General features: G+C 48.1%; 1 protein-coding gene across 1 annotated transcript in view; it reads right to left on the bottom strand.

Moving 5' to 3' along the window:
* CLNK (cytokine dependent hematopoietic cell linker) overlaps positions 1 to 20,469 on the bottom strand; it is an 82,898-nt gene extending 62,429 nt beyond the window's left edge. Inside the window, exons 1-4 of the mRNA XM_040494505.1 lie at positions 20,444 to 20,469; positions 17,486 to 17,557; positions 8,566 to 8,594; positions 2,102 to 2,136 (exon numbers count right to left, since the gene is read on the bottom strand). Of these exons, the coding sequence (XP_040350439.1) occupies positions 2,102 to 2,136; positions 8,566 to 8,594; positions 17,486 to 17,557; positions 20,444 to 20,469 (162 nt within the window). The remainder of the gene's footprint in view (positions 1 to 2,101; positions 2,137 to 8,565; positions 8,595 to 17,485; positions 17,558 to 20,443) is intronic.
* Between the last annotated feature and the right edge of the window lie 1,312 nt (positions 20,470 to 21,781).

The following is a 21,781-nucleotide window of genomic DNA, read 5'->3' as shown; positions in this document are numbered from 1 at the left end:
GGGAGGTTTACTTAACCCCCCTGACTCGCATGCTCAATCTGTAAATTGGAGATCTACGAGTAGGCTAAACCTACTTTATTTGATTGTAGTCAGAGATTAATTGGGTAAAAAGTATATAAAGATTCTACTTTGACACCTGCCTATGACAGGAGCTCAGGACACGGTAGATCCCTTTCCTCTAGATGATGTAATGCGTTTCAGTAGAGCGGAGCACCCAGGGCAAAGCAAAGCTGACAGGAGGGGACCCCAAGGGGATGTCCCAAGTGACCCGGCTACGCGGGGGGGGGGTGGGGGTGGGGTGGGGGAGGTGGCTGAGATGTTCTCCCCGGGAAGTGAATACAGAGGTGAGTTCTGAACTGAAGCAACCTCTTTAGGGATTTGACCGCTGGACATTTGTTGCAAGGGCATCACTTGTATACTGTTATGGCAACCACCAAGACCTCTTTGGGAAATCTTGGATCGTCCTGCTGAAAGAATCTGAGACAGGGCCCGTCTTTAATCTAGTTGCCTTGCCAGACTTTGAGGGGCAGGGCACAGAGGGACACCAGGAGGGACAGTAACCATCCATGCCAGACCCGGAGAATCTTGCTCCCAGAACCAAATGCAAATATTTTGGTTTATCTCTTTCCGGAATGAGAAAGAGGCAGAATTTTATATTTTATTTTATTTTATGTTATGTTATGTTATGTTATGTTATGTTATGTTATGTTATGTTATTTTATTTTATTTTATCTTATCTTATTTTATCTTATTTTATTATTTATTTTAATTTAACTTTATTTATTTTTAAATGTTTATTTTGAGAGAGAGAGAGCATGTGTGCAAGCAGGAGAGGGGCAGAGAGAGAGAGAGGGAGAGAGAGAATCCCCAGTAGGCTCCATGCTTAGTGGGGAGCCTGACTCGGGGCTTGGTCCCCCCTGGCCATGGGATCATGACCTGAGTCTAAATCGAGAGTTAGATGCTTAACTGAGTGAGCCATCCAGGCGCCTTAGAATTTTATTTTAAATATAATGAGTTACATCTATTTATCCATTAATCTGTCTACTATCTATCTACTGCCAATCGCAAGGGATCTTTACTAAAAACTCCTGTTTTCCATCCATAAACCTCCTACTTTGTAAAATATTTTGTGATTGATTGATTGATATTGTGTGTGTGTGTGTGTGTGTGTGTGTGTGTCCTGGGGTGACCATCCATAGCTTCAATTTGATCCTTAAAAAAGTATTTCAAACAATAAAGAACCAAAGATTTTACAGGCAGATTCTCTCTCTCTTTCTGTCTCTCATCTATCTCTACCTAGTCCATATATCCTATCTACAGATATAACATATCTATCTCTAGATATGTTAGTTAGAACTATTTAAATTATATACAATTTGGAGTGCCTGGGTGGCTCGGTCAGTTGAGCGTCCCACTTTGGCACAGGTCATGATCTCACGGTTTGTGAATTCAAGCCCTGCATTGGGCTCTGTGCGGACAGCTCAGAGCCTGGAGCCTGCTTCGGATTCTGTGTCTCCCTCTCTCTGTGCCCCTCCCCCACTCACTCTCTGTCTCTCTCTGTTTCTCAAAAATAAACATTAAAAAAAATTAAAAAATTAATTATATACACTTTAACAATAAAATTATTTATAACATTAGATAGCTGAGTTCATGTTATAAATTTGAAATTTTATTCCATTATGAGACTGCTTTGTAAATATTCTTAATGGCTTCATAATATGAATATGTCATAATATATTCAATGTTTTTTTTTCCTATCGAATATTTAGAACGATTCCAGGGTTTCCATTAAAATTATTTTTTATGTTTATTTATTTCTGAGAGAGAGAGAGAGAGAGCAGGAGAAGGGCAGAGAGAGAGGGAGACACAGAATCTGAAGCAGGCTCCAGGCTCCGAGCTGTCAGCACAGAGCCCGACACGGGGCTTGAACCCAGGAACTGCGAGACCACGACCTGAGCTCAAGTCGGAAGCTCAACCGACTGGGCCACCCAGGCGCCCCATGTTGTTGTTTTTAAATTCGCCAAGTCCCTTGGTTGACAAAAAGCCACTCGCTTTGTAAATTTCAAAGACCAACAAGCAGGTAGGGGAGGTGGCTACTTACACAGGGAGGAGGCTCCTCAGTATTCAGGTACTGGCCTGCCAACAAAAGTAGACCCAACATTACTGCAAAACACAGAAAAGAGCGGCCCTTGTGTTTCTCCAGAAATCTTGGCCTCGTTCCCATTAATTCCTTTTGATGGCGCTTGCCTAAAACGCAATGTGAATGACGTACTTCTCATTCCGTCTGCTGTTCTTGCAAAGCAGGGGCGATGAGAAAGGAGGCTAGACAATCAAATCCAAACTGGGAAGTCTCGCTCCTTCTACCGCAGGTCAGCATTTGGTTAGAAGGACTCCCCCCCCTCCACCCCCGCCCCCCGGGGGGGAGGCCCGGGCGCGGCTCTGCAGCATCTGGGCCAGTGAAGACGCTTACTCCCCGCTCTACACCCTCTGGCAAGCACACTGCCTTTGCTGTAACCCTGCCATCCGTCCATCTCCTTGAACAGACCGGAGATATTTTGAGGGCAGGGGACAGGTCTACTCCCTCGTCTGTCCCCAGCTCCAGGCACAGAGCCCAACACTGAACAGATGAGTTCTTGACAGACATTTGCTGAATGAGGATTGTTCACGTGAGATTTCTCAACGCTCACGCCCCTCGCTGGGGTTGTTTTATGCAAGGCGTACCTGAAGGTCACGTAGCGCACAATCCATACTCTGCTTTAAACTCTGCGCTCAGGTGATACAGAGCCACGAAGAGCAGCTCACACGATCTGCGGGATTATTTTGCTTCCTCTAGACTTAATTTTCCTAAATTGCATTATAGCGTCCCGCTGTTGGTCTGCACCGAGGAACACGGTAAGCAGAAAATGTTCTTATCACATCCTCTTTATTAGCCCACACGTGAGAAGTTTCTAGTGGGTCCCAGGAGCTGCGTGCTTCTCAGCAACTGGTTCGCTGTGATTTAATGGAAAACACCAATTCCATAAGAGGTCATACGTCCCTTCCTCCTGTTAAGAATCTCAGGGCAAATGTCTGGCCTGGGTCCAAGGCACGTCGAGGACCGCGGTCTGATGTGTGTTTCTGCATCTTGGCCTGGCCTTCGTCGTGCTCTTAGCCTTTTGCCCTTTCACCCTGAATTCTCTCTCCGTACCAAAATAATGCAATTAATAGCTGGGAATTTGTGTCAGCATGCCCAGGCCTTGTGTAGAGTGGAATGTGTAAATTAAGGAAAGTTTGGCTCAGTGAAAACACAGCTCTCTGGAATTTGCTCAGGACCGGTGCATCGGGGAGGTGGTAACCAGCCAGAGCTAATCTCCTTGAGATAATGAGGAAGGAGGCGTAGGGATCTGACTGCACCTGCTGCCAGCCCCAGCCCAGCCTGGTGGTATGGCTCACAGCTACCACTGTCCTAAGGCACGGATGATGCCTTCCTCTCCCAGCACAATCATACCCACACTGAGAGCGCTGGTGAAGAAACGCACAGCATTTCCAGCCCCACAGAGCCATCTGTACTCTCTCATGAATTGAGTTAAATTAATAAGGTCATCCATAGAAGCCAGCTGGCCTGGAAGGAGCAAGTGAGCACCAAACTTTGGGGGATCTCCGCTGGCCCATGTGATCTAGTTTGATTCTACTGTCTGATTCAGAGCTCGATGTCACTTCCTTATAGGAAATTGGCCTCATTGAACACGGCCATTATAGCGACATCCCCACAGAGAGCCGTAGGATCGGTCTCCCCTTTCGCGAGCCTGCAGCCCCAGACTCTCCTGGATCCCCCAAATATGTTTCATGCCACTTCTGAGTCTTTGCTGGTGTCGATTCCACCTGGGGTCCCCACCTCCTCTGCCCCCGCCTTCCATAATGCTCAGTGCCCTTTGAGATCCTCCTGGGGCTCGCCTCTCGGGCCACGCGGGGCTACTTTAATATCACTGAATTGTCAGTGCTTGAATTGTCACTGAATTGATCAGAGCTTCTGATCAAAGGCATGCACACATAATTCATGGAAGAAATTCTGGGTTCAAACCGTGGCCGTGCCTGTTTCTGGCCACATGACCTCGGGCAAGCCTGCAAGCCTCAGTTAACTAATAATCAGCTTGTAGAATGAGAATAGTAGTGTCTGCCCCAAAGAGCTGTTGAGAAGCTTAACAAAATAGCCCCCTTGGCCACAGTCTCCCCCAATGAATCGCTGTGTTCCGCGTTTCAAGTTCAACTTCATGACCAAATCGTTTCTGCCCAATCGAGAGATCGTGAGTACTCTGCTTTCGGATCCATGTTAGGAACTTGATCACTACTGAGTTCTCATTTTTAAACAAAACAGTGCCTTTTTTCAACATTCCACTCCATCGACATGGCTCTGTCGATTCTTGCCAACAGCCCTTCAAGCGGGTGCCCCATCCAGCTGTGAGGCTTGGGGATTCGAGGACCATGTCTGGCTGACATCCTCATTTTAAAGATGAGAACGCTGCTTGGCACAGCATGAACAAGTGCATTGTGATGAATCGGAGTTCTACTCTGCTGATTTCTTCCCGGGGGATATAGCTTCTCTTGCACTCGGTTTACCTAATTTATCCTGTGAGTATTGTCAGCACCTGAAGGCTAGGTCTCCTGGATGTCAGAGAACCAGTATTCAAATTCTGGGCTCCAGACTTCTGGCTCAGGGGTCTTTCCTCAACCTGTGCCGCCTTCCTCAGTGTTTATCTTTTAGGAACCACAAGGTTTCTGGGGACAGAGGGCATCCATCAACCTTCATCTCAGTATAGGGGGGAATAGGACACACTTTCCCCTGGCTAGTTCCAAACTTGAGAACATCTTCAGTTCAGCATCGATCCACAGCTGTAGGGAGAGGCAGGGATGAGCTTCCTTGCTTTTTTCTCACTGTCTTTGAGGAAAGGATTAGGATGTCCAATGAGCTTTGGCTACATGACTTAGGCTTGGGAAGAAGAGAAGGAGGAGGGAGGAAAGGAAGGACATGGGAAGGGGAAGAGAGAAAGAGACAGAAACAGAGACGGATATAGATTCTATGCACCCATGTACATATAACATATGTCATATCTGTCTCCCACATATCTACCAGCTCAGTCATGTAGCTCTTCTGGACATTTTAGAATGACAGTCGCCTGATCTGAAGAGTATTCTCGGTCACAAATGGCCCAAACTCACAGAAATAGCTACATGGAAGCATTTACTGAGAATTTGGAGAATAGGCTTATTGTTCTCCATAGATGGCCCTTGGAAGTTCACTTCCTTTCTCTAATTCTTGATTTCCCCATCTGTAGAGCACAGTATTAGTATCTGAGATAAGCTGAGTCCCCAGGACCTTTCATTTTCATTTTCTTAAAAAAAAAAAAAAAAAAAAAAAAAACAAAAAAACAACTGTGCTCAAAGCTGGTTATTGTAATGGTTACAGTATTGGTTGGATGGATGGATGGTGATAGGCAAGGCAGCTGTTGCCCATCCCATTTCTCAGGTGATCTCCAGAAATTCAAATAAAATATTCCGAGACAGCTGTTGTCCAGAGAATCGAAAGCAGCTTCTTGGTGGGGTCAGTCTTAATCATTTCCTTTTCCTTTCCTTTTTCTTTTCTTTTCTTTTCTTTTCTTTTCTTTTCTTTTCTTTTCTTTTCTTCTCCTTTCTTTCTTTCTTTCTTTCTTTCTTTCTTTCTTTCTTTCTTTCGCTTCAATCAGTGATTCTCAAAAGACCATCCTAGCACTACATGAGTTGAAGTTATTTTGTGAAGGGTAGGGACTCCTCAGTCTCACTATAGACCTGCAAAAACGTACACCTGGGAGTGGGCTTGAGAATATGCATTTTTGACTACTGTGATTCTGACACATGATACATTTTAAAGACAACTGTGATCCCTTGGGTTGAGCAATCGTGGATGACTTGAAATCCTGGCTTGTGCTTAGAGAACTAGGGGAACACCTTTTCCCAGCAGTTCAACTGTCAACTTTTCACATTGGTTCTGTCCACCCATTTCCCAGCCTCTTGGGGGACAACCAGCCTCTGCTAAATTAATACCAATATTGCAATGTCTAGATGCGGCCAGCAGGGGGCAGTGGATGCTCACATATACCATACCTGCCTTCCCTCCGCCTGCTTCTAAAATCCTTATTAATTTTTCTTTTAAAAGTGGGAAAAACCAACCCTCAAGACTTTCCTTAGGAAACAAACAAAAAAAGCCCACAAAATCAAAACAAGTGCTCCTGGACAAAATGAAATCTCTCGTCCATTTAAATTTTTTTTTCAACGTTTTTTAAATTTATTTTTGGGACAGAGAGAGACAGAGCATGAACGGGGGAGGGGCAGAGAGAGAGGGAGACACAGAATCGGAAACAGGCTCCAGGCTCCGAGCCATCAGCCCAGAGCCTGACGCGGGGCTCGAACTCACGGCCTGCGAGATCGTGACCTGGCTGAAGTCGGACGCTTAACCGACTGCGCCACCCAGGCGCCCCTCTCTCGTCCATTTAATGGACACAGCCAATCCATGTCTTTACCAGGGTTTTAATGTGTATGGTGCCTTAAGAGAGAAGACCCACTTTTCAAATAGGGCTATCTTTAATTTCATTCTTTAATCAGTGGAAGGAGAGAAACTCCTGACTTTATTTTATGGAAAACCATGGCCCTCTTCTCTATATGTCAGCTTGACAGAAGGTATTGGTGTTAACAGATTGTCCAAGTTGGGTTATGCGTCTGTCTTTTCCAGGTCTGGTGCATTTTTTTTTAAATAGAGTATTTTTAGCGTACAACAATATATGCTACTGGAGAAAAATAATAAGATACGGATAAGCAAAAAAGAAGGGAATAAAAATTACTCTAATGTCCCCATACCAAGACAACTACTGTAAACATTTGAGTATAGCTAAATCTCTCTCACACACACACGCACACACAATATAGTCTATGTAGATATGGGCACACTGTTTTCTCGTCTTCTCCATCATACAACAGCATGCTATAAACATAACATGTCGGTAAATATGCTTCAATGGCATCTTTTTAATGGCTATGTGATATTCTCTCCTATGGATGTCCCTTGTGTGGATCTCATGGCAAAAAAATGCAAACAACTTAAAAATATCTAGAAATGTTATAAATATCCCTGTGATGAGCGACTGTTCTGTGAATCATGTAAATCCTTGATTATGTCAGTGGTGTTATATTTTAATAGATACTTGGCTGTGGTTCATAAGCATGCATAGGCTGGGGTGGTATGATTTGCTGCTAATATTTTTGGCAGGATATAGATTCCGGTGTGCACGGGCAGGCCTGGGCAGCTTTATCTCAATCAGCTCTCTTGGGGTTTTGATTTGTTTTTGTCCCCCCCCCCCCCATGATTATGTGTCTAGAATGTTGTTAATGAAATGCAATACCCATCTGTAAGTTTTTCTCTACCTTGATGAATGTGGAGAGGGGGGTGACGAGAGAGGGGTATGGGTCACATGGTTTATAACTCACCAGCCACTGCCTCAGTTTGGCAACTTCGTTTCCAGGCAATCTCCCGGAAGTATCCAGAAGTATCTGGAGTACCCCCAGGACTCTAAGCGGACGGTGGGAAGGGATGAGAGGTAGCAAGCTGGTGGAAGGAGGTGTATTTGAGATCAAAGACGCCAGGAGATTTTGGAAGCATCTACCTCAAGAGAACACAATCTTTCTTAGCAAATGACTAGGAAGCTTAATGAAAGCATTTTCTGTAAGAGGGATTAGAGCTGGGTGCTTGTTTCTTATTTATATTCATACTTGTACTTTTGATTTTGCTTTTCTCTACTTCTCCTCACTGCTATTTGGGACGTGCTGAGTGCTGGTTACATGCTCCAACATGCACCATTATGAATCTTTGAGTTCATTTGAGGATTACATCACTCCCTATGATTCTATCCCTTCTTTGCACACTTCTTTCTGGTCTATTTCTCACCTTTTTTTTTTTTTTTTTCTGTCTCACTGCAGTCATTTCTAGCCACTAACTCTCTAGGGAAGTTCTACCGGACTCCCCCTGAAATAATAATGTTCTGAAATGAAGACTACATACTTTTACTCAAATTTTAATGGGATTCTATTCAGTGCCTGATACCTACAACTGGGCTCTGAAAACAGACGCAAAAGAAGCCATAAAATGTGGTTTCTGATCGCTCCATCCGCTCAACACATAATTTGGGGGGAACCCATCACACAGAGTTTCGTTGAACGAGCCCTACTGAGTGGTCACAACACTGACATTTAGGCCGACTTTTACCCATTTTACAGATGAAGGGACTCGGACCCAGAGGGATCTGTGCTTCATCCCAGGCTACACAGCTAATAAGTGGAGGAGAGCCAGGGTTTTCCCCTCCACGTGCCAGCTTCCCAGAGCCTGTGGAAGTCACAGACCGGGCTGCACCCGGGAGCGACCAGGGGGAGAAACCCTAAGTGGCTGATGCCATTTCGAACAGGCCAATAGTTTTATCGAAGGAAAAGCAGAAAAGGGAAAGAAGTGTAACAGACCCATGGTGGCATTCCCACCGCTTAGGTGACTGAAGGCCCCTGACTCACCGGTGGCGCTGTTGATTCGAGGCCATGACCTAGGGCAGAAAAGAGAGCCAAGGTAAGTGTCAGCCGCATTCGATTACATACCTTCCCCAGCGGGATGGGCTGCTGTTATAGGCGTTTTCCCCAGATCAACCTATACAATGATTTCTTTTTTCTTCTTCTTTTCTAAATGTTTATTGATTTTTGAGAGAGAGAGAGGGAGAGAGAGCAGGGAGGGGCAGAGAGAGAGGGAGACACAGAATCGGAAGCAGGCTCCAGGCTCCGAGCTGTCAGCACAGAGCCTGATGCAGGGCTCGAACTCACAGACCGTGAGATCATGACCTGAGCTGAAGTCAGACGCTTAACCGACTGCGCCACCCAGGAGGAGCCCCCAGAACGATTTCTTGATGTTCTCATTGTTCTAGATCTAAAATCACATCTCATTATAGAGAATACGGAAAACAGAAAAACGTAGAAGAAAATAACAATCAACACCCCAGGTAATATTTTGGCAAATCCCATCTACATGTGTGTATGTGCTTCTGAGGATGTGTGAGTACATTGAGACACATAAGTAGTAAAACTAGCAGAACCACCTATGGGCTATTGATGTTAAAGATACATTCTAGATCTTCAGCGGTTATTCAAACGCATGATATTTATTGCCTGTGTGATTTTTAGAGGGGACATTCAGGTTCTCGCTAGTTTCCATTACGGTGAATAATGTTGCAGGGCGCATTTTAATCTAATCACCAGATATTTCCGTGGAGAGACTCCGCCAGGCACAGCGAAGGGGTCAGGCGACACGGATCTTCCAAGCCCCTCGCTGTGGATCGTGCAGTTTCCTTCCACGTGGGTTGGGTCCGTGTAGACGCTAATCCACAGAGCAGGAAGTGACCATCTCACCGCATCCCAACACTATTAAATCCTATCCTTTAAAACAATGTTGCCTGTTTGTTGATCCCTTACGGTGCCTGTTTCATTTCCCTGATGACCAGTGAGACTGAATTCTTCTTCTTTTTCAAGTGGTTTTAGGCCCCTTGGATTTTTTTCCTGTCGTGAGTTATCTGCACAGGTCTCTCTCCATTTTCTAATGAGGGCTTTGCCTGGCCACCATGTTCCCCTTTGGACAGGGTGCTTTCGGAAGCACATCTTGCCTGGATTTCGGGCAATGATCTGAAAAAGCTCTGGGGCCACAGAAAGGCTCTGGAGGATGCCGCTTGTGTGAGCCGACTTGTTTGTGCCTTTAACGATCTCGGGGCCTTGCACAGCACCTATCCTCCGAGGCCCTCAAAGTGCGTCACCGGAGCAATTAATTGAGCATCGCAACACAGGCCGGGTGTAAATATTTATGAGGCCTGGCTGGTGGCTGGGACACTGGCCACAGAAGAGTTAAACTGGGAGATGTTAGTAACTAGGAGACCACCTTCCAGGAGTCTAGCTCCCTGCTTACCCTTTGTCCTCTGTTTACCATTTTAAATTTTTTTTTTCAACGTTTTTTTAATTTATTTTTGGGACAGAGAGAGACAGAGCATGAACGGGGGAGGGGCAGAGAGAGAGGGAGACACAGAATCGGAAACAGGCTCCAGGCTCCGAGCCATCAGCCCAGAGCCTGACGCGGGGCTCGAACTCACGGACCGCAAGATCGTGACCTGGCTGAAGTCAGACGCTTAACCGACTGCGCCACCCAGGTACCCCATGTTTACCATTTTAACACCGCGAGGGACCCTGTGGGGTGGCTCTCATTGTCCCAAATTTACAGACGAGGAGATGGGAGATTCAGAGGGCTCAGTCCCACAGAGAGCGAGGGATCTGACACCAGCCTGTCCGATTCCCACATCCTCACTGCCTCCCCGGCCCTCACCCACAGGCGGTGGCCAATCCTGGAGGCATTGACAGCTGCGTCTCAGAGTCCTTGTGGTTGGCTCTTGGCATCCTTTCCAGCTGCCTGAGATTTTGCAGAAATTAACAGTAAATCAGCCAGTAAGGAGCAGATCTGGGGCCTGAGAGCTCTCTCTCTCTCTCTCTCTCCACTTTCAACACATGGCCTCTTCCCTGACATCTTGGTCTTTGATTAAGGCCTCGGAAGGCTCCCCAGACCTGCAGTTCATGACATGTGACATGTAAATGACACGTTTTTGTGACTGCGTACAGGGAGCTTGATGTGGGTGTGGCAAGCCAGGCCACTGCTGGGAGACAGCACACCCAGGGCAGGCAGGGTGCAAGCCCCAGCCCAGGGGTGACGAAGGGGAGCTACGCTCTCCTCGGGGTTCTAGAAAGAACTTGAGCTTGGAAGTTAGCATTCTGTCCTCCCTCTGACCTTGGCTTCCCCCGGTTTTTAGAACTAAAGACCGTTAATGCTGCAAAGCCCATCGGAGACCATGCTGTCCAATTTGTTCCAAGTTTCAGACCCTTGGGAGGCAGAAGCGGGGTCTTCTGACCCCCATAAAGAGCGGAAGGGAACACCGCCTGCCGGGCACTGAGCGAGGCTCTGCTCTGGCGGGTGGGCTCTCCCCACTCTGCACCCTTATTATTTCCAAGCCCATAGCAGCAATGTAGACCGCCCAGCTCTCAGCCCCTGGGAGCTTCCTCCCGATTGTCCAGGTTGTCTGAAAGTGGCTTATCTGATCCGCTCTGCCTCTCGGCGGGGTCCCAGAGCGATGGAGCTCATTCATATGTCATAGTCCCCCGGGGATTCTGCACCCCAGAGCTCTCTGTGCGTCAGTGCAAGCCAAATGAATTAGCAAAGGAAGCATCAGCAGGGCGGGGAGCCGCGTTGTTATTCCAGCTGAGCCCCCAAAGGGGAGAGGGAGAAGAGGAAGGCTGGGACCTGGGAAGGAGGGGGCCCCGGAGGCTTCCTGGACTCCTCAGCCGAGAAGCTCCCTGAAAGGCTCCTGGGCTCAACACTCTTTGCAGCCTGACAGCCCAGGGTGACGGTGAAAGAGCGACTTCATGGAGGTCCGATGTGTCCTCTTTATGCTCAAGTGAGGCCCACGTGTTGGTTAGCAAGCTGCCTCTCGCCAGGTGCTTACAAGGACGCTCCCTGCTTCCTTCTGTCAACAGCATCCGTAACATGGCCACATGCGGACGGGCCGTGGCTGGATGGCGGGATAGCTTGGTCCCCACCCCTTCCTCCTTCCACCTCTGGGCCTGAGGGCCACAGGCCTTCCTCTGCACCTCGGGCCTGTGCAGGCAGGTGTCCACGTTGTGGTGGGGGGTTCTCCGTATATGAGATGCACAAAGCTGACCTCCAGCGTTTGTGGTTTTCTATATTTAAGGCACGTTGCCAATAAAGATTTTTGATTTCTGAATTATGTTTCAATTTTAACCCTTCTTAATAAGGTAATGTGCTTCATAATTTTTAATCTTTGAAGGGCACTAAATTATACTCATCCTCCCTCCCCCCACCCTAAGTTGCTGCCAATCAGAACGGGATCTGATTGGGTAGGCGGGGTGCACTTACGCCTTACTCATCCATGGGAGCAAAGTTTGGATGGTGTGTTTTTCTGGTCCCATAGAGATGGGATTTGGTCCTGTCTCCAGGGTCAGGCTCCTGGCATGGAGTTTAATTCCTGATCCGCCCCTCGGGTGTGATGTGTATGGTCCCCTCTGGGTCTCCCCAGGCACCCAGTGCTGGAGCAGAATTGGGCATCAGATCCCCTGGGGAGGGGGTCAGGGTGATTTCACCTGCCAGTCCACTCCCTGTCCCAAACCTCCAAGATTAACCGGCTCGGTGACATTTCTCACCTTAAGCACTGCCTCTGACATTCAGAGATGGCAGTAGGCTAAAATTCTAATTTTTGGAAGACCGTTGATACGGGTTGCTAACCCGATTTTTAAGATAATCTAGAGAGAAATGAAAGTGACTCGAAAGTCCTAAAGTCATTGCCTTCTTCCCTCTGTGTGGCTGTCTGAGCTGTGCTGGTTGACTGTTGCGCCTTACATAAATCATTTCACCAAATGTCTTGGCAACTCTTGTTGGACAAGAATCTGTATCCTGACGTTAGGGCTAATTACGGAATGTTAGTGCAAACGGGACCATGAACTGGCCCTTTCATTTTGTCGCTGGGTTGACCCAAGCCCAGGTTAAGCCCCCGGGGGAGCTGGTGGTTGCGCGTTTATAGCACAGCCCGTCTGCAGGCAGGGCTCGCCCTCCTTCCTCTCCAGCACTGGAGGGAGGTGCAGATTGGCGTCAGGGAGCTTTAGAGGCTGAGGTCTGGAAAGCGGTGTGCTCAGAGAGTGGGGAGCCCGCAGGGGCGGACTAGAAGGCCTGTGTGGTCCTGGAGGCATGTGGGGCTTGGTAGGCTGCCGGATAACGCTCCAAGATGCATCGCAGGGAGGCCTCCCGGGGGCACATGGGATCTACTGGCAAGGGAAGGACTCGGGCATAACAGTCTCAGCAGGAGGCAAGGCCGACCTTGACAGTGGGTGTTCCCCTAGCTTCCCACGTGGCCACCAGAGCCCTCCTCTGCTCTGCTGGCACCCATTCAAGGTGGAATCAAGTCCACGCTCATATTTAACTAGTGAATGAATGGGCTCCTTCTCTGTTAAAGGAATCCTTGATTATCTGCACGAATCTTCCTCTTACCGATTTTACTTTTACACACACACACAAGCCGCATTTGGGGGTATGCAGCTCCCTGAGGGATCCTGGGGAAAACTCCGGAAGTGTGAACGTTCTCACCTCCCAGGACCCTTCGGCCTGGGGGAGCCCTGCCCCTCTCTACCTGCTCAGGGGCTCCCGCTTACCCCCCCCCCCCCAGGACCGGTGAACCTCCCTGCCTCTGAACACCCCAGCACTTCTCTGCTCTCCCAACACAAGAGGAGAGTCGAAAGGCAGTGTGGAGTTAGGCATTTCTTACTTAAATCTCATTGTTAAGCCTTCCTGTGTTTTTTCCTTTCCTCAACTAGGTTTTAAGTGGTCTGGGGACAGAAAGCATGTGTTGTGAGCTGTGATCACTCTCATAGGAGCCATCCACGTCCCTGACAAATACCGAGAAATGAAAACAACAACATCGGGGTTACGTCACAGAGGAGTGGAGAGGCAGCGTGGGGTGACCTGGGTGTCCAGCTTAGCTCGGGCGGACGACTCCCGAGTCCCCAGCCTCCACCCTCTCCCCTGGCCTCCCCAACTTACTCTCTTCTCTCTGCTTCCCTCCTGCTTGCCTTCCGGTAGACGTTCCTTCTGTCACCTACTTAAGTATCCAGCCTGTGCCAGGCACGGGGCATCGTACAAGCCAATGGCCTCCTGTGGGTCCCTCCTGCCCTTCTTCCTCCCGTCCCTTCAGCAGTGTTCACTGAGCATCTACTAAGGGGAGCTCCTCGAGGGCGAGCCCAGGAGGGGGTTGCAGCACCACACCACGGTCCACGCACCCTCTGTGAAAGCACTCGGGCCCTCTGTAACGCTCTCAGCCAGCCACATCTTGCAGAAAGATACTCCCCTTTCTGCACAGCGAGGCGGGTCTGTTGGTGCCATGGGCACCCAGGGCAGCTGGGGGCAGGCAGGGGAGACCAGAGAGGTCAAGAGTAACAACAGCAGGGGCCTTTGCCCCATCTGTCTCCTGGGCAGAGGGCTGCCTGGTGGGAGGCCCGCAGGGGGTTTCCCAGTGTGGGATCAAGGAAGATGACCACCGGCCCTCCTGACCCCCGAGGAATTACAGCCACCTGCACCTCGTCCCTGGGGAACGAACTATTCCAACTTTGTTGGTGGCCAAAGGGAACAAATGGATAGTGGCCGAGGTGAGCGTGGGGAGGGTCTGAGCGTGGGGCACGGGAGCCACAGTATCCACCGCAGTGCCGTGGTCAAGAATGGGGAAAGAGACTCGCGCTCGGAGTGTGAAGGCAAAGCTGGGGACCTCGTGGGCCAGCCCTTAGCCTCCCGGACGCTTGGTGCCCCCCAGACTCTGTCACGGCACGTGGCACAGTGTCTCAGAGTCTGTAATAGAAGCGATTATGTTCTCCCCCCCACCACAGATTGAACATCTGAATGGCAGGGGCTGCGTCTTCCTCTCTGGCTTTCCCTGTCCCCAGTGCACTGACGTCTCCCACCTTCCTCCTACCCCTGTGCCCCTACCTTGTGTCTTCTTCCCTCCTTCCTGTTCCCCAGGGGCGGTGGGTAGGGGTGGGGTGAGTGCTGGGTGCAGAGGCCGCCTCTTCAGCTCCGAGGCTTTGCACCTATCAGTAACAATGCTAAAAGGGAGGCCAAACGTGAGTGGGCACCGGAGTCACCGGGAGGAATGTTTAAACACAGATGCCTGGGCTCCCGCAGCATGGGCCAGGGCCTGAGACTCTGCATTTCTACGAAGCTCCCAGGTGGTGTGGCTAAGAGGCTGTGTCAAGGATGTGGACGTTCTTCTCGGGAGCGTAATGCTCACGCCCCTTCTTCGCAGCAGAGAGTTTGGCGCGAGCAGACTGGAGACTCATGGGAAGAGAAACCACAATCCACACGTACATGCCCACAAAGCAGAAAGTCGTGATCGCCGAGAACTCAGAAATGGCACTCGATTTGAGGTTAGACCCTGAATCGCAATCCAGCTGGTCCCAGTTACAAGGTCTGTGACTGACTGAAACGGTAACCTCTCTCAGACTCTCTTTTCTTGTCTATAAAATGGGAATAATAATAGCTACTTCAGAGCATTATTGTGAGGAGTAGATGCCAAAATTCCTTCCGCGGAGGCTGGTACATGCCCGGCATTTAACTATGTATTTGAGTTTGGACCTGATTGGAAAACACGCGTCAGTAGGTTTCTGTTTTCTACACATGTGGGGACACAACACGGAACAGAAGTGGAGATTGGAGGTTCCGCCTGATGAATTCCATGGCGTTTTCTAGGACACATTCATACCAGCAGTGTAGACAGGCCGTGGGTGGTGGATATGGATGCGATCCTGTGTTTTTCTTGGATCGATTTTGGCTCGGGTCACGGCCACACGGTTTATGGGTTCACGTGGGGCTCTGCGCTCCCAGCGTGGAGCCTGCTTGGGATTCTCTCACTCTGCCCCTTCCCTTGCTTGCACGGAATCTCTCTCTCGAAACCAATAAAAAACATTTACAAAAAGGGAGACTAATAAGACTGTGAATATGGGGATCCAGGCAGACGCTACCTGTTAAACACTTAAAATAGTGCCTTGCCCACGGTGAGCACTCACTCAGTGAGCGTTCGCCCTTGTAATTTATTGAGAACCTGCTATGTTCCAGGCAGGCTACACAGGAACTACTTTAATAGAGGGGTCAGTGGGGAACCAGGCAGCCCGCTCATTCAGTTTCAGATTCCATTTCTGAAATCTATGAGGCGCTGAGATGGAAATGGGCTTGTGAGCAGGAGGTCTCTGGGTGAGTGAGCAGGTCAGGTGACCTTGAAACCCAGTGCCCTCAGGCCGCTTCTGTGCCCCAGCGGCCTGCCCCCAGCACCTTCCTTCCCGCCGCATGCAAATGCTGGTAATGGTAATTTGTCCGAAGAATGAATTAATCAGTGCGATAGTTATTAAAGTAAGATAGTAGACCCAAATATGTAGTTTTCAGACATTTTGGTTTTATATATCTCAAATACTAATTTATACGCATATAATACTTTCATTATAAAATATGCAGTGGTACAGAGATTTGTATGCATATGGGATTTTTTTTTTTTTTAATTTGGGTTTATAAATGGTTTGGAACAGGTTGCAGAAACATTGTCTGTTGCTCTTTTTAATATATCTTGAGCATGCTATGACACATCCTGAAATAATTTGCTGCGGAAAAAAGCCCTGCTCTCTCTCTCTCTCTCTCTCTTTTTTTCAAATGTAGCTGTAAATATTACTTTGATGCACGTAATTGCTGCAACCACCTCCATTTGAAGGAAGGCTTCTAACCCTTCCATCTCCCATCTCCTGCTATTGTCAAGAAATAAGAAAAACTGACTTCAAATGCATTATTCAAATGTATTTAATGTAAACATTGAAGAAGTCTGAGAACAGCCACAAATTTTGCTTTGCTTCATGTGGTTTTGACAATGTTTCAAATATGCTGTTTTACAGGCGTCCATTTACTCTTTTTAGGGAGAACAGTTCCTCAAGTCAATCTGACGATGCTAAGAAGGTCCCCGTGCTGGGCACATAGGACCGGATGAGTGTTAGGCGGTTGACCCAACACTCGGTTGCACCCGAGTGCAAGTGCATTGGGGTGCAAGGAATGTGGTATACCTTGCTGAGACCCTCGCGTGACTCTGGGCAGAGACACCGCTCCGTCAAGGCTTGGGCGAGGGAGCTCTGGGGGGGACCCTCTGGGCATCAGGGTATTGTCCAGGGTCTGGCTCCTGGTCAATGGCAGAGGTGGATTGGGCCTCAGGATGGGAATCTTGCCATTTCAACAAGCGAGCCCCTACGCTGAGCCTTCAGACGTGGCGATGAGCCCCTTGGAGGTGGGGCTTTGTCTCTCTTCTCTGCATATTCCCTAGCCTGTGCAAGTCCCAATGCCACAACTGTTCAGTAAATATTTGCTCAGCTGAAGGACAAAGAGAAGCGTCCATGTGGGCACATGGCTTCCTCGATCCTCCTTGTGGTGGTCTCTTGGCCCGATTCATCAAAGATTCATCATTAGATTTTTTCGCCAGCCGAGAATAGAAACTTCCCTCTTGGTGGCTATCTCTCAGGCTGTGTAGAGACCTGGTGGGTGGTGCCAACAGCCCTGGTCTGAAATGCTGCGGATGCCTTGGGGCTTCTCAACCTTTACCTGCATCTCACACCGGCTGGCAATTCAACCCACATGAATTTCTTTTCCTTCGGGACCTCGGTCTCCATGTGACCGCTGACCTCTAAGATACCACTGGCAGCAATAACATTCTATCACATTAACATTGTGTGTGTGTGTGTGTGTGTGTGTGTGTGTGTGTGTGTTGGTCAGCTTGTTGCCACAGAATCAAACTTTTCACTCCCCCATTAATAAACAAGTAAACATTCTGACCTATTTTTTGGCAGACCGAAGTCCTGGAATTTCAAATGACTGGAAGCGTCTTTTGTTGTCCTTCTCTTGCCCCTGGGATGAAAGCAAATAGATGGCAGTCAGGAAATAGCAAGAGGTGAGGGGAAAAAATTAATTAAGTGCATTCATTCATGGAAACAGCCACCCAGTCAGATTTAAGTAATGAACATCTCACGCGATTCTAAATCTCTCTTTGCATTTCCATTGGGGTTTTAAAAAAATCTGCGTTTAAAGTAATGTAATTACTTAAAAATGTATATGTATTTTTAGTGTAAGAGCTTTATTTCACAAGGAGTGGTGGGGGGGTGCGGAAGAAGTGTCCCAGTCAGGATGAAAACGTGGGCTTCTCCCCCACGTCGGCAGGCTCAGTGTGGCCCCCTCCTCAAGCTGTGTGAGTCTCGTGACATTGCTCTGTGAAAGGAAGAGAATCACACCTTTGTCACGTGGTCGAGGGGAGGCAAGGACAAACAAGGACAGCGCCGGGGGGGGGGGCCCCCAGGAACGTTCTAGATGCCTCCTTCGCGAGCTGAATTTGACTCCCAGCTAGCAGACAGAACAGCATCCAGTGAAGGCAGGCGGATTACTTAGCAAGAGCAATTCAGATTCGAGCAATATTTATTGAAATTCTGTATGATTTAGATACTTTGCCGTGGAGTTTTCTGTGAAAAAAATTATTTTAAATTGAGTTGATTTGGTCAAATTCAGGAAGGCATTCGCTGTCATAAACCATCACTGTGATGCATCCTTTCTTTCTTTAATTAGCCGCGCTTAATATCCTTGCATTTCTTTTGCAGGTATTTTGTGAGCTTTAGCAGGTGTTTCCTGGTGAGTTTCCTCTGCTAATGCTCCTCTCGTGAGCTCCGCTGACCCCCTGGTCCTGGTTCCCCCCACGTGGGGCACACTTCCTCATTCTCGGTCCTTGGACTTTCTCTCCTCCTAACCCCCTTTCTCTTCCAGATGCTGGTTATTGCCTGCCTTCTCCTGCTTCTGAGCTCAGTGTAGGCACCCGCCCCCCAGGGGAAACTTCCCTGACCTCTGAGACAGGCTCCTTCACCGACTGGTCCCAGTTATAATTTTCCTTTTGTCTTAACTTGTAGCTGTGTTCGTGTCCCATAAGCCAGCTCATGCACCGTGCCGCCCGCCCCAGGGTAGAGACGCACGGGGTGGGGAGTGGGGGGAGGGGGGAAGGGGGGCTGTGGTCAGCACCTGACCCTCGGAGGCCCCTCGGGGTACGTGTGTGTGTGTGTGGGAGTGAAGGACTCTGGGAAATGCTTCCCGGTGCCTGGAGACCTTCCATCTAGGATTTTGTGTGCAGCCTACCGGCTGCGAAGTGATACATAAACAATTTAATGAGTTGTTTGCATGTAGTTCGTCACGGGGTACATCCCCACAAAGCAAGGTGATGGTGTTAGTTCCGTATTTCACATTTTACTTTTTTTTCATTATTTCGTGATCGCAAAAATGAATTATTGTGTTATTTGATCTATTTCATCGCTTTCTATTTCTCTGGGGGAAGCTTGATTCATGTCTGCATCGGTACTCTGACTTCTAAGCTCTAGACACGGGCATCTATTTTCCGGACCTTCCTGTGAGGTTATCCTCCAGCAGACTTTCCCCCGTGAGCAGCCTCTTTGCTCACATAGTTTGCAAACCAGCAGCCTGGGCACTAAACTTGAGTCTTCTCTTTCTTGCCCCCATCATGCCACCTCCATGCTTTGGTTCCAGATCCTGAGTCGATCCCCTGATGCTTGCTAGGCTGCCTCTTCTTCCTCACCCCGAGGGGCTCTATTCTGTCTTTGGTTCTTTATATGTGTTTTTCATGCTTATTTATTTTTGAGAGAGAGAGAGAGAGAGAGAGAGAGAGAGAGAGAGAACAAGCAGGAGGGGCAGAGAGAGAGGGAGACACAGAATCCAAAGCAAGCTCCAGGCTCGGAGCTGTCAGCATAGAGCCTGAGGCAGGACTCAAACCCACAGACTGCGAGGTTATGACCTGGGCCGAAGTTGGATACTTAACCCACTGAGCCACCCAGGCACGCCATGTCTGTCTCTTTCTTTCTTCTTTCTTTCTTCCCTGTTTTCTTTCTTTCTTTTCTTTCTTCTTTCTTTTTTTCTTTCTTCCCTGTTATTTCTTTCTTTCTTTCTTCCCTCTTCTTTCTTTCTTTCCTTTCTTTCTTTCCTTCCTCCCTTCTTCCCTCTGTCTTCTTTCTTTCTTTCTTTCTTCTCTTTCTTTCTTTCTTTCCTTCTTTCTCTTTCTTTTTCTTTCTTCTTTCTTCCCTGTTTTCTTTATTTTCTTTCTTTCTTTCTTTCTTTCTTTCTTCCCTGTTATTTCTTTCTCTTCTTTCTTTCTTTCTTCCCTTCCTCCCTTCTTCCCTCTGTCTTCTTTCTTTCTTTCTTTCTTTCTTTCTTTCTTTCCTTCCTCCCTTCTTCCCTCTGTCTCCTTTCTTTCTTTCTTTCTTTTTTTCCTTTTCTTTCTTCTCTCTTCTTTCTTTCTTTCTTCTTTCTTTCTTCCCTGTTTTCTTTCTTTCTTTTCTTTCTTCTTTCTCTTTCTTTCTTTCTTCCCTTCCTCCCTTCTTCCCTCTGTCTCCTTTCTTTCTTTCTTTCTTTCTTTTTTTCTTTTTCTTTCTTTCTTTCTTTCCTCTCCTTTCTTTCTTCTCTCTTCTTTCTTTCTTTCTTTCTTTCTTTCTTTCTTCTCGGTTCTTTCTTTCTTTCTCTTCTCTTTCTTTCTTCTCTCTTCTTTCTTTCTTTCTTCTCTGTTTTCTTTCTTTCTTTCTTTCTTTCTTTCTTTCTTTCTCTCTTTATCTCTGGTCTGGCCCCTAGTATCAACCCCTTAACTGCCTTCTTGGCCTCTCAGGCTCCAATCCCCCTACTGTAAAGCAGCGGGCGTGAGCTTTCTCATTAGCAGATTATTATCAACTCACCTCCCTGCTTGAAAATCTTTACCACTTCTCCACAAAATCCACACTCATCCCCACGAGAGCCAAGATCCCTGCCCCAAAGCCTTCCCTCCCTCCCTCCCGCCCTGTCCCCCTGTCAGGGCCCCACACTGCCCTCTCTCCAGCTGTACTTTTGCAAGCCCCCACATCACTGATTAGATTGTTTTGGGTGGGGGAGCCTCCTCTCTATCTGGCAAAAATAATTTCCATTCTTCAGGGTCTAGTTCGAATGCTAGTTTCCCCTGAGTTCTGTGCTGCTTCCTTTTTAGTACTTTTGGCATGTCTCTGTTTTACCATTCGTTCATTTGTTCATGAATCCGTTGATTCATTAGCTCTGCAAACAGGTATCAGATCTATTCTGTACCAGGCTGTATGCTAGGCAGTGGGATGCAGTTGTTAAAGAAGATGGATGGAGTCTGCCTCATGAATCTTGCCGTTGTTGGGGAGACAGGCCAGAAACAAGTAAACAAGCAACCTTATTTTATCATGGGGCCTTGTATCTGCCTGTTCATGCATTCGTGTTCCCCTGGCGTAGGGGCTTGACGGCAGAGGCATATTCTGGGAATCTTTTCTCCCCTAGCACACTGGGTAACTGGCCTCAGGAATCGGTGTGTAAGATACCAAGAGATGCATCGGTAAAGAATAGACAAACGACCCGCCCATCTGGGCTCATCCACAGCAGTGAGCTGTGCGCTTAGTGTGCAGAATCCTGTGGGTCCCTCTGCCGCCAGGGAAATTCTGACCTGTCCCTGCACTGAGAAGGAGGCCCTTGGTTTCATTATATCATGTCAGAGCATTTCTGTGCTCCTGCAGCCCATGTGACATTTGCCTACATGGCTTCCACTAGTCCAATATTAACAGCATGGGAAAGATTCTAGGAATTTCCTTCACCTCTTGCGAGAGGCACGTTAAGAATCCAACATCCTGAAAGCTACCATTACTTTTCCAGATAATTTGCTTTCATCTTTTTAAGTTTAAGAAGAGAGTTGAAGGGCTCCTGGGTGGCTCAGTCGGTTGAGCGTCTAACTCTTGCTTTTAGCTCGGGTCGTGATCCCAGGGTCTTTGGCTCGAGCCCCTCATCAGACTCTGTGCTGAGTGTGGAGCCTGCTTAAGATTCTCTCTCTCTCTCTCTCTCTCTCTCTCTCTTTCCTTTTCTCTCTCTTTCTTTGCTCCTCTCCGCCCCCCCTATCTGAAATAAAAAAAAGAGAGTTGAACTTAAAGTCTTTTTCTATTTTCTATTTACAGCAACCCTTGGCAGTGAATGGCAGGCATCCTTCTCAGCTCCAAGTACAGATGAGGAAACAGGGACCCCGAGAGAGCAGAAAGGGTCTGGTTAGAGTGACCA

This window comes from Herpailurus yagouaroundi, unplaced genomic scaffold (assembly GCF_014898765.1).
Source record: "Herpailurus yagouaroundi ecotype Mexico unplaced genomic scaffold, PumYag 28, whole genome shotgun sequence".
Taxonomy (NCBI): domain Eukaryota; kingdom Metazoa; phylum Chordata; class Mammalia; order Carnivora; family Felidae; genus Herpailurus; species Herpailurus yagouaroundi.
The sequence above is the reverse complement of the archived record's forward strand: the minus strand, read 5'-3'. Positions and strand labels throughout refer to the sequence as shown.